At 50.4% G+C, this 11,610-nt stretch overlaps 1 protein-coding gene across 4 annotated transcripts in view; it reads right to left on the bottom strand.

Annotated features, from left to right (window-relative positions):
- Nucleotides 1-208: 208 nt before the first annotated feature.
- The window catches only part of TFDP1 (transcription factor Dp-1), a 59,724-nt gene continuing 48,322 nt past the window's right edge, over nucleotides 209-11,610 (bottom strand). For 3 of the 4 annotated variants that reach the window (XM_030813741.1, XM_030813740.1, XM_030813742.1), the window contains exons 5-12: nucleotides 9,655-9,776; nucleotides 8,152-8,317; nucleotides 7,539-7,682; nucleotides 6,978-7,046; nucleotides 5,404-5,555; nucleotides 4,838-5,004; nucleotides 3,662-3,740; nucleotides 209-1,555 (exon numbers count right to left, since the gene is read on the bottom strand). In XM_030813741.1, coding sequence (XP_030669601.1) covers nucleotides 1,408-1,555; nucleotides 3,662-3,740; nucleotides 4,838-5,004; nucleotides 5,404-5,555; nucleotides 6,978-7,046; nucleotides 7,539-7,682; nucleotides 8,152-8,317; nucleotides 9,655-9,776 — 1,047 coding nt within the window. In that variant the 3' untranslated portion in view covers nucleotides 209-1,407. The remainder of the gene's footprint in view (nucleotides 1,556-3,661; nucleotides 3,741-4,837; nucleotides 5,005-5,403; nucleotides 5,556-6,977; nucleotides 7,047-7,538; nucleotides 7,683-8,151; nucleotides 8,318-9,654; nucleotides 9,777-11,610) is intronic. The other variant, XM_030813743.1, reaches the window with a different exon arrangement.

Raw genomic sequence — 11,610 nt, 5'->3', positions numbered from 1 at the left:
ACCTCCACCCTTGGCCACCTTCCACCTTCAGGGTGGGCTCCCGGAGGATGTGCCTCAGACAACATTTGGTGGTGGGGTTCGTGCCCACAGGGACCACCCGGGCCCACCACGTCTGGGCCTAACAACCTACTTTCTCACTCAAGTATAAAGTAAAACCAACAAGACAGACAAATTTCTAGATAATAATCCTGAATTAGAGAAACACAGCTTGTTTAAAATGCCCATGCGCGTTTTATTAATAAAAACTAACAGTGCCAAGTTAAACAAGTCAAACAATTAAAGTCTCTTTATATTCCATAAAATATTACAGAAAAGTTTATTTGTGTTTCAATAAAAAGACTATCGTTTTAGAACAGGCAGCTAATAGCAACTGTGCAGTTAATGGGTTTTGTGAATAAATTTTAAAAGAGACTACTGCCTGTCCTTAAATTCCTTTTTTTTTATAAAAAAAGAACTATTAAAAATGATTGACAAATTTTGAGTTAAAAAATTGTTAAAACATTCTCTATATTTAATTTCAATTTTATAATAGATTACAGGAAGATGCTTATGAAACAAATACATTTGTTTCAGTACATGTCTTTAAATGATAGACTTATAAGTATGTAAACAACTATATAATAAAAGGTTTCCAAACGCTGCCTGTAAGAAATCAGGCAAATTTTACCATAAGCAATAAACCATTCCAAGCCTTCCAGACAGTCTCCATAGCCGCACCAGCGTGGCAATAAGCTTTAACCAAACAAAAACAAACAAACAAAAGCACTTTGCAATTTGTTGCTGCAAAATAGGGAGAGAAAAGAGTGTATAAGCTTGATGGAATCACAACAGTCAATATAATTTAAGGGACAATAAAGTCAATAAGGTTGATGGTGTTTATTGTTTAAAAAGTCGAATTCTGCTGTTTGCTTGGGGTTGTTTAGAAAGTTGAATTCTGCTGTTTGCTTGGACACCGTACCACTGAACAAACTCCAGTCTCGCTATCCGCCAGCGGGGGTGCCGTCCAGACTCACGGCAAATAGGCGGCATCGGGGCTCACCACCCACAACAGGAGGTGTTTTATTTTCCTGGATGTGGTTGAAATACAATTTCTTCAGCAAACTCAGCAAAAACTTTTCAGGGGCAAAAATGAACTCTGCACTTAAAGAAAAATAGCAAATGAAAACACAAAATCCTAACAAGTAAATAAACGCTCTGCATCAGCACACTGGTATCAAAACACACATCCACAGCACGTCCTAATCCTACGGGAAACAATCCTTGCTTATCAGAGGTGCATATCTAAATTCAATAGCTTACCAATATCTTCTTGGGAGTAGGCCAAAAGGAAACAGAAAACCCACATTAAAAAAAAAGTTTCTTTTCCCTAAACGTTTTCCTGAAGCTGAATCTGAAGTGGGGAGGACGTCAGTCGTCCTCGTCATTCTCGTTGAAGTCATCGTCCTCCTCGTCATCCTCCCCGACGTAGGACACCGGGGTCTCCACCCTGGAGCCGCTGTACTGAGACCCATTGGAGCTTGTGGCCAGCATCCCATCTGCACCGTTGGTCAGGTCACTGCAAGGCAGGAGGCGGATGAGGCGGTCAGCGCAGGCGGCCCACTCAGCCTCCCCTCGCCTCAGGGCTTGTGGCCAAAGGACTGGCTGTGCCCCACAGGTGTGGGTTTTGTCAGTCACACAAACAGAACAGGGAGGTTGTGAGTGTCTGCACTACGGCACGCAAGCGCTCTGGCACTACTCCATCCCTGTCTGGTTCTCTTGTGGCCCTGTCTCCTGGAACCCACAACGACAGAAACAGGAGGCTGAGCAGAGCCACACGCTGCCTCTCCCTCACTCATCATTCCATCAGGAGCAGTGCCCCAGAGGGAACAAACTGTAAAACCATTAGATCCCTCCCTCCAGGACTTTCACTCATAACCAGCAACAGGAAAAAAGAGAGCCTGGGGCAGGACAGGATGGAGTCCAGAGCGTGGGTCGAATCTGGCAGCGGGGACTGAGAACCCAGAGGGTTGGCAGCACCACAAAAACCTACCACCAACCAGTACTCACAACGTTCCTAACATTTAGAAATGTTTTTCAATTAACATAAAACCATATGTACAAATTTTAATACATTTTAATGGTATTTATTAACACTACAATAAAAATGAGTCAACGTGCCTTTTGATGAAGTAATTCTGTATCTTGGAAACAAGTCAGAAATGATGAGAAATTCAGCCATAAAGCTGCTCACTGTAGTTTTTCTTATAACTGGGAACTACCTAGATGTCCTTTCCTGAGGTACTTTTATAAAATGTCCTATCATGCCACTATGAAAATTGGTATTTCGTAAGAAATGGTAATAGCTTTGTTTCCATTGTTATGAAAAACTGACACGTCTGAAGAATCACATCCATAAAAAGGATTATGTGATGATAAAAGTCCTAAAAATACCCACATCCCACCTCATGGAAGAAGCAGTGTTAAACATGTTTACAGACTGACCTCCACACGTTCACACATAGCTACAAGAGAAAGAGAACCGGCCTCTGTCAAAAGCTTGTCACCAAAGTCCTTTCTTCTAACACCACCTCACTGATCCCTGCCACAGATCAGTAACTCATCAGTCACCAATCTCACCTTACAGGTGAGGAGGCCAAGGCTGGCAGAGGCTGGCTTTGCACCTCCAGAGCTGGCCAGGAAGCTACATGTGCCCGACACACCTATTACATCTCATGGCCACAGCACATCCCAACGCAGGCTCAAGCACACTGAAACTCACTACGTCGAGCCCTGTTATCCGGACCCATTGGTTACTAAGTTCTTGTATTTCTAATTAAAGATTTTATTAACACTTAAGATTAATATAAAGTAATACTATATATTGTATCACAATGCAATATAAAAGTTAATAAAATCAGTTTTGTTAATATTTACCATAAAAGTTATATTTATCTTTGAAGCACTAAGATCAATACCTAGGGACACCATTCTACTCTCTGGGATTGCGGGTCAAAGATTAAATACAAATTTATTTAAATAAAGGCCCTTTAATAGCACAGAAACAATATATATTCATACAATAAAATGTAAGCTGAAAAAGGCACAGAACAAAATATGTGTGCTGTGACCACAGACGTGTTCTGAGAAATACGTGTGCTGTGACCACAGACGCATGCTGAAAAATACATGCGCTGTGACTGCAGACGCCTTCTGAAAAACATGTGCACCATGATCGCAGAGGCGTTCTGAGAAATGTGTGGTGACCGCAGACGCGTTCTGAAAAATACATGTGCTGTGATCGCAGATGTGTTCTAAAAAATACGTGCACTGTGCCTGCAGATGTGTTCTGAAAAATGGGAGAAAAAACCTGGAAATACTTGCTATTACTTGGGCTGCTGGGGACAGGAGGGTTTGGGTGGTTTTCATTCCTACTTTACTTATTAGGTGATACTTTGATAAAAAACCACCATGTATTACTTTCAGTTTTTAGTGAGCAGAAACCAACTAAGAAAAGCAGCTCTCCACACAGGGAAAGCCAGCGGGGCCCCACTGCCTGGACAGACAAGCCACGTCAGAGCAGCCTCGGACCTGATGGCCACACCAGACGGCCGCCCTGTCTTGGCCCCTGGACCCCCGGGGGAGGCCCAGACGACGCCTCTCCCACACCCTCAACCACTGTCACCTGGCAGAGAACCTTGTGCCGTTAGACGTGGAACCTGCCGTCGTGATGAACACGCCTCCAACAGTTCCCTGAGCCATTTCTGAAAAGGGAAAGAAAATAAGGGAATGGTCATGACACAGAAACAACACAAGACGCACAGGCAACCAACAAAATGACGCGCAGTTCCACAGGACGGACGGCTGGAGAAGCTTCCAGATATCCTTCGCTTGTCCAGTATTTTCCACACTGCGCCACAGAGCAGGACATCCCACTGTGCAGTCACATAAGCCTGTCTTCTCTAAAAAGGCAAGAACAGCCTTGCCATAAATACCTGCACACACTGACTCACAAACAGCACGCGTGTGCTGCTGCCTCAGTATCATACCTATCGTGAAACGGAACAGAATCAAGTGTCGAGCTGAAACCCTCTTCCCACAGCCCATCCTGACGGCTCCATGAAGCACGGGACAGAGGCCAGGGTCAGGGCCCAGCCCACGTGGGCAACCAGAGCCCACTGTCACCTGACAACATGGACCAGCCAGATTTTCACAAGATCTGGGGCAGTTTAAGAGCTCAGGGAGGAATCTCTGACCCTCTCAGGGAATAAATCCACATCCCAAGTTTATTAGCAGATACGACACCTTCACAATTTCTCACCTTAAAGCCATCCTGCTGTCAGTGGCTGGGACCCTATGGCCCCCAAGGAAAGAATTCACCAAAACAGAAAAAAAGCTCCTTCAACAAAAGCTCCTATGCTCCCGGCCCTCTGGAGCAGGACACCAGTGACTCTGAAATGCTTTTTCTTGGTGACTTTGCCCTAGTGACCAATCAGCTACCATCAGTGGGTGGGATCAGCAATTCAACTGCACTCCTCAAAGAATCTCAACTTCTACTTCTGGGCCTACTTGGAGGGTAAAGTCCTGACTTAGCACCTCCTCACACAAACCACATGGGAAATCCACACGAGCCACCTGTGGACTCAAGGCCCCCATATCCAGTGGGCGATGGCACTGGCTGGACCCTGCCCCGCCACACCCCCGCCCTCATCCCCTCACAGCCCCTTTGTCTTTGCTCCTGGCCCTACACACGTGGGCCCGATCTCAGCAAGACACATCCCGAGCCGGGAGGGGAGGGCGCCGTCCGAGGCTGGGGGCCATTCCTCACACAGCCACGCCGGGTTGCCTGGGCATTGCTGACCTGTCACGTATGGCTCCAGAGCCTTGGGGACCAGACTTCTGGCCATTTTAAGGTCTTCGGCAGAGCAGCTCCCTGACTCTAGCCCGCAAGCCATGCCCATCCGCTTCAGCACTTCTATGTCATCGTGGATTTCAAATGTGTTGTCAAAATTAAACAGATACTCAAATCTGAAGGGGAAAGACACAGTCAGAAAGACAGGGTCTCCCAGCAGAGACAGTACACGCTGGGGTGGAGCCAGGACAGCTGACCCACTGACCACCACACACAGCCTCCCGGTTCCCAGTCATCAGTGTCTCCTCACAGAATTTATAAACTCCGAAGTAAATGAGATGAGAGGCAAATCGAGGCCTATTCTCCCCAGGAGGACACGCCCTAAGGCACACGCTCCCGGAACCTTCCATCTGCCACATGGCGGCAGCCTCCCACCACCCCGCAACGGACAATAATTTGTGCAACATTTGCTATTTGTACAACATTTAAAACTTGTCCTAGTGACAATCCCAACAGGGTCGGCTCCCTCAAAAAGAGACGGGCCACCAGGGAACAGCTCCCCGCCCACAACCTACTTGTCATTGGAGATGCTGCAGTCGATGACCGTCTTCTTGCTGGTGTTGACGATGATGAAGGGCAGGTGGATGACGGAGTTGGGTGGCGGCGGCCGGCTGGCCTGCTGCTCCGCGTGCCGGTTTCTCTGCACCAGGTTCTTAAAGGCAATTTGCTAAAAAAAAAAAAAAAAAGAGGGGCCAGGTGGCCCATGGCGGCACAAGAACGAGGCCCCTGTGCTCAAGGGGTCCTCACAGCCCTCCCTGCGTCCACGCGACAGCGAGGAGTTGGCCTGGATGTCTGAAAGGCCAGCGCTGGCCACTGGGTGCTGACCTCTGCAGCCCAGGGAGAAAAGCACTCAGGAAACGGGATCCTGAGGGGAGAACTAAGGGAAAGCGGGTGCATAGCCATCCGTGCCCTGATAAAAGTGTCCTCCACGGCAAAGGTGCTCACACCGCACAGCCATCCATGCCTGTGATAAAAGTGTCCTCCACGGCAAGGGTGCTCACACCGCACAGCGTCTATGCCAATGATAAAAACGTCCGCCACGGCAAGGGTGCTCAACAAAACACCAATTTTGGAAGTCGATTCCTTGCTGTCCTTCACCCCTCTGAGACCACCCACCCCAACGGCACCTACAGGGTGATGGCCTTGGAAGGGGTGCCGTGCCGTGGACTTCGCCCACCCCGGAAAGTGGAACGCAGAAGGGCCCATGTGCTGCAGGGGTGCTCCTCTGGGGGAATGGGCCCTGCAAGGCTGAACCCAGGGCCAGGGCCTCAGGGCCCCAAACCAAGTGTTCCACTTGGAGAGAACTTCTTTGCTATTAATGTAGAGCCAGGAGATTCCCTTCCTCTCCCGGCCACCCTGGGTCTATCCCCGCTTGGCAGGAACTAAGGCACTGGCAACCAGGACTGTCCCTCCTGACAGACTCTGTGGCCCCTGAGGAGCTCCTGCCCACGAGCCTCCATCACCACGGCTGCCACACCATCCCCTCTGGGAGGGCTCGAGCACACCTCGGTCAGGGCAGCAGCCAGCTCTGCAGTGAGCACCTTGCACACAACCCCCTCCACGCCAGACACGGGGCCCCCAGGGGTGCCCCCACCCTCAGCACTCAATGGGAGGTGGCCAGCTCCAGGGCCCTGATCAGCGCTGTCAAGACCCAGGTGCACTGCGTCCACCACGGTTTTACAGGCCACGCCTGGCACCTGGGCCTTGGGTTAAGCACCTCTGAGGGGATTTTTCAAATGTTGCTTTTGCATGAAGTCATCCCTCCATCTCTCTTTTGCCTGTTTAGACACTGTGACAAGGGATACACACATACACATGTATGCACACATGCACACACACACGCATACACACGCACACACACAGGCACATGCACGCACACATGCATGCACACGCACGCACGCACATGCACAACCTCGCTCTGGGAATAAGGCCCACATTCAACACCTATGAGATGAACTCACACTCAGAATCTTAAAGCAGTCATTTGATTTGCCATGCAGGAGTATAACCCAAGGCAGTATGTTGCTGTTACAAAACTAAATTAGTAAAATAAAAATTACCCTGCCTCCACAGATATGTATTCTCTTACCTGTAGAATAAGTTCTTGAAGTTGAGACTGTTTCTGTTTTATTCTTTCAAGTCTCCTCTGTCTTTCCACCTTCAAAAACAAACCACCCAAGAGGAGAATCATCACAATTGTTCCACAGAGCATTTTTTAAAACCCACATCCTCACAGTGTTACGTATGTTTACCTAGAATGTAATCGAAGGGCTATGGACAAATCTAGACATAGCAGGTGCTACAAGATACAGGTGAGTTTTTCTTCCATTTCTAAACTATACCTTCTCCCCTCTCCTCTCATTTCTTGGATTTAACTATGGTATCTAAAAATAAAACAAAAATCCCACAAACTAGGATTCAGAATTAACCTACACTAGAGTTTAACAGACTCTAGTGGGTCTGGGCCAACCATACTTCCTCCCCTGACAGCCAAGACTGAGAAACGCAGGGAGACGTCTGCATGACCGTCTGCCAGCCGGACACAGAGAGCATAAGGGCACGGAGCCCAGACCCTTCTGAGTGACCGACGACAAAAACATCTACACGGACTTGAAGGGAAATCAAGGTTGAAGGAAGGCTGAAGGGGCACCTCTAAGTTCTGACATTCCTGAGCCGAGTTGGTGGGCAGACCAATCCACTTGATCTCCTTCTTCTCCTTGGAGATGATGTTCATGGCCATTAGCACGTTTAAGGCATCGTAGACGCGCCGTCTTATGTTCTTCTGGTCATAAGCCTGGGGATGACAGGGAGTGGAGTTTCCAAATGATCCAAAAAGACCTGTGGATCCCATCTTAAACTGTAGGCCACGGGCACCGGCTCAAAGGGGCACCCCGCTCACGGAGCTGTCACCCCAACACGTCCTCAGGGAGTGCTCCCACCCTACAGATGATGCAGGGCAAGACGGGGCTGTGCAAAGCCTGAGTGTGTTCCAGGAGGGGAGCTGGGGGCTCTCAGGTGTCGAGCCCAGCTGGTGAGGAGGGCACTTCTGCATTTCTGGGCTGCTGGATGTGCAGAGCCAGCCCACATGCTCACTCACTGGAGTTGACAAAGCATCATGCCAGCAAATGGATTGGGAAAAATTCTTTTATGCTGTACTTGGAATTTTCTGTATGGTTTTAACTGTTCCCAATATTAAAAGAGCGAAACGTGCCGCACCGCTGGGTTCTGCTACCCCGGCCTCTCGGCCCCCGGCACACACTTACTGACTCGTTTGGTAAGATGTGGTTGTCGGCAGCACTGAACTCCGCGACCAGCTCGTCCGCCACTTCGTTGTAGGAAGTGGTCCCTTTCCGCTGCACCTTCTCGCAGACCTTCATGGAGAAATGCCGCAGGCCCTTGCCATTCTTCTCTCCTTTCCTGTTGCGCTTCCTTCAAAATACAAAGGAAAAAAGAAGCGACTGTCAGCCCTCCTGAGGATCAGCCTGAATCGAGGAATGCTTTTACCTGAGAGCTCTGAGCTGCACAAAAAGGGGCCACGTCCCATGGGCCCAGCAGATCCAACATGTGAGCAGGCCAGGACCCCCAGCCCCAGCCCCCAGGCCCAGTGGTCCTGCAGGTCAGAAAGCAAGTGTCTCCCCAGCAGGCTGCACCACTGTCCTTCCAAGTGTCAGGGAAAACAGGAGGCGTCCCCAGGACCCAAACCAGCGTATGGGAGGCATGCCGGTACACCAAGCACCACATTTCTCTTTTTTGTTGTTTTTTCTTTTTTGAGACGGAGTCTCGCTCTGTCTTGGGCTGGAGTGCAGTGGCACGATCTCAGCTCACTGCAGCCTCCACCTCCTGGGTTCAAGCGATTCTCCTGCCTCAGCCTCCCGAATAGCTGGGATTACAGGCACGTGCCACCACACCTGGCTGATTTTTTTGTATTTTTAGTAGAGACAGGGTTTCACCATGCTGGCCAGGATGGTCTCAATCTCTTGACCTCGTGATCTGCTGGCCTCAGCCTCTAGGATTACAGGCGTGAGCCACAAGCACCACTTTTCTAAAGAAGGCAGCCAGCATCAGGAACTATGGGACGTTCCAGTGTAAATTTGGGAATTCTTAGGACAAATTTCAGCAGGCTATAATTTCATACAGCTTGGGCTGTGATAGCCGCTTGACAACAGGTGCAAACCGCTAAGTGTGCTTCAGGTCGAGGGAAAGCCCAACTCTGTACACTCTGGTCAGTCCCCGCATGGCGGGAAAGGCCACCTGAGGTTCCTAGCTGGTGAAGCTTTGGGCACCAACACAGGCAGGCTTTTGTAGCTTTGCGTGTGTGTTTTTAAGGAAAGACACAGTTCATCGGATCTTGCTTTAGTGGAAGGAGCAGCTCTGGTGGGACTGCCCGCGGGGGCCGTAACCCCAGGGGCAGTAGAGGCTGAATTCAGGGGCAGTGGGTGAAATCCATCCCACGTGCTCCCAGCACAGACGAGGAAAAGTCTCCAAGGTCCTGTGGCAAGTACAAGGCCAGCTTCTCCCCGTCTTGGCCAAGAGCTGCCAGCCCTTCAAAGAGCACCCACTACACCAGACACAAAGTGGGGTGGGCAGTGCGCCTCGGCTGCACACCTGTGCAGGCCACGATGATGGGTGAGTGTGATTCCGAGGCTGACATCAACGCGCGTGGGAGCCCCATCGCACGACTGTGTGACACACGTGGCCCAGGAGTACGTGGAGGTGCGAACCGCAAGCAATCCTACAACTCTAAGGGTCCAGAGGGAAGTGCTCACCCGGCAGACCAAGGTGAGGAGTCGGAAGGCTGGTTCTGAGAGGCAAAGTGAGTGCTGGGGGTGTGTGGGCTTCCTACCACCAGGGTGTTTGATGCTGCCGGTCTCTGAGGCGTACCAATTACCTACAGTCAAAAAAGACAATTCAGACAGTCAGTCCCCTCCCACATGGCGAGGGTGCCACGCCCACCATCTGTTCGCTATCTGCAGCCACTGCTGAATTTTGTTAACCACAGTGAGCAGCCACGACGGAGCAGGAAAAACGTCCGGCGGTGGACGCTTTTGTCACGGTGACGGCATCACCACACCTGTTCTGAATGTGGCTCATCTTCCTCTTGTCAGTCACAGGCATCTTCTCCAATTACACAAAAGCAACAAGAAACTTTGGATGACCCAAGCAAGCAAGAACAGGACAGGGCAGAGCGTGACTTCCAAACCACACACAAGGCGCTAACGGTCAAGTTTAACGAAGGGGGCGGCACGGAATTCCACACAGGGCACTTGAGCAGGCTTATATTTTTCCCTTCACCCTTTTACTTCCTTTTAGTGATATGGATGAGGATGAAATTGTATCCTTCCGTGGTACTAAAAAGAGGCTGAAACAAACCAAAAACAGCTCTCAAAAGACAAAAGCTCAGGCAGGGTGACAGCAGCTGCTCCCCCAGCCCAGCAGGGTGACAGCCATCACCTGGTAACCCTGTGCCCTGTCCGGGGGGACCCCGCACCCGCAATGGTGTCAGGCAAGGAGGGAGGGCGACCAGCACTGGGGGCGGAAGGTAGGGGCTCCACACGCCCCCGGGGTTCACACACCTGGGCCCCTCTGGGGGAACCACCAGAGGCAACGCCAGTGTGGACGCTGACCCACCCGCCCCACCCCGCAGCACACCCGAGGTGTCAACAACTGTCTCTTCCTTCAGGGACATGCTGGTTTGACTTTTGACAAGGTCTTATCACTTTAGTTCCATCAATGAATGTTCGAGTGTGTAATACCTGGGCACCCTCATACAGGCAAATACAACTCTAACTTTTCAAAGATCTTGTGGCACGACTCTATCTAAACTGGAAACACTATTTCTCAGTAAATGTTAAGTCACTCAATTCACCACAAATCAAAGTGCCTCAGCGATTAAACTGCTTGTGTGGACATGCAGTTTCCGTTAAAGGGATTGGAGCTGGACACCTGCATGCTGGTGGGGGGGCTTCATGTGGCCGACGCCCTGAGCTACTCTAAGCTGGGCCCCCCCAGCTCCCCTTCTTACAGGGATAAATGCATCACCTGCCGTGGCCCTGGCAGCAGCTGACGGGGACACTTCCCAATTATCCCTAGGCCAGATCACCTGTCAGCTCCTGAGAAGAAAAACATTTCAAGGACTGATCTTTTCATTGGCATTCATGTCTCCGATGATCAGAGACTCATCAGAGTGCAGCCTTCTGTGGATCACCCCGTTAGCAGGCCATGAAATCAAACAAGTGAATTTTCTGCAAAATGAAACCATACAAAAGATAAATCTCCTGGGCGTGGATAAATGTCTTGTGAAACTTGTTTTGTTCAGTACGTGTGTGTGTGTGCTGCTGGGGCACTGGGCCACGTGGGAGATCGAAACAGCTGACAAAAGGACCCTGTGACCTGGGTTGCCTGCGAGCACACTGGCCCCGTATGGCTTCCTGCGTTGAGTTCAGCGGATGCTGTTCTCCGGGAGTCGATGTGAGACTGAGAACCTGCCAGCTCCATGCCAGGCAGTGCCGGCTGGCTCCGCGCATACCACACGCACAGGTATAGGGGGCTGGAGAATCCCACACATGATTCTAACCCACCTCGTGGGTCTACTCCCTTCCCCGGGAATCCCAGGACCACGCAAGGCACTGGATCTTGGCCCCAAGACAAATGCCGTCACCGTGCCGCTGTCCTCCAGTCAGGAGCAAACCGACTCACGAAGAGGGCTCTGACTTACAACGAGG

Source organism: Nomascus leucogenys, chromosome 5 (assembly GCF_006542625.1).
Source record: "Nomascus leucogenys isolate Asia chromosome 5, Asia_NLE_v1, whole genome shotgun sequence".
Classification (NCBI taxonomy): domain Eukaryota; kingdom Metazoa; phylum Chordata; class Mammalia; order Primates; family Hylobatidae; genus Nomascus; species Nomascus leucogenys.
Note: the sequence above shows the minus strand (reverse complement) of the source record. Positions and strands in the feature narration are given on the sequence as shown.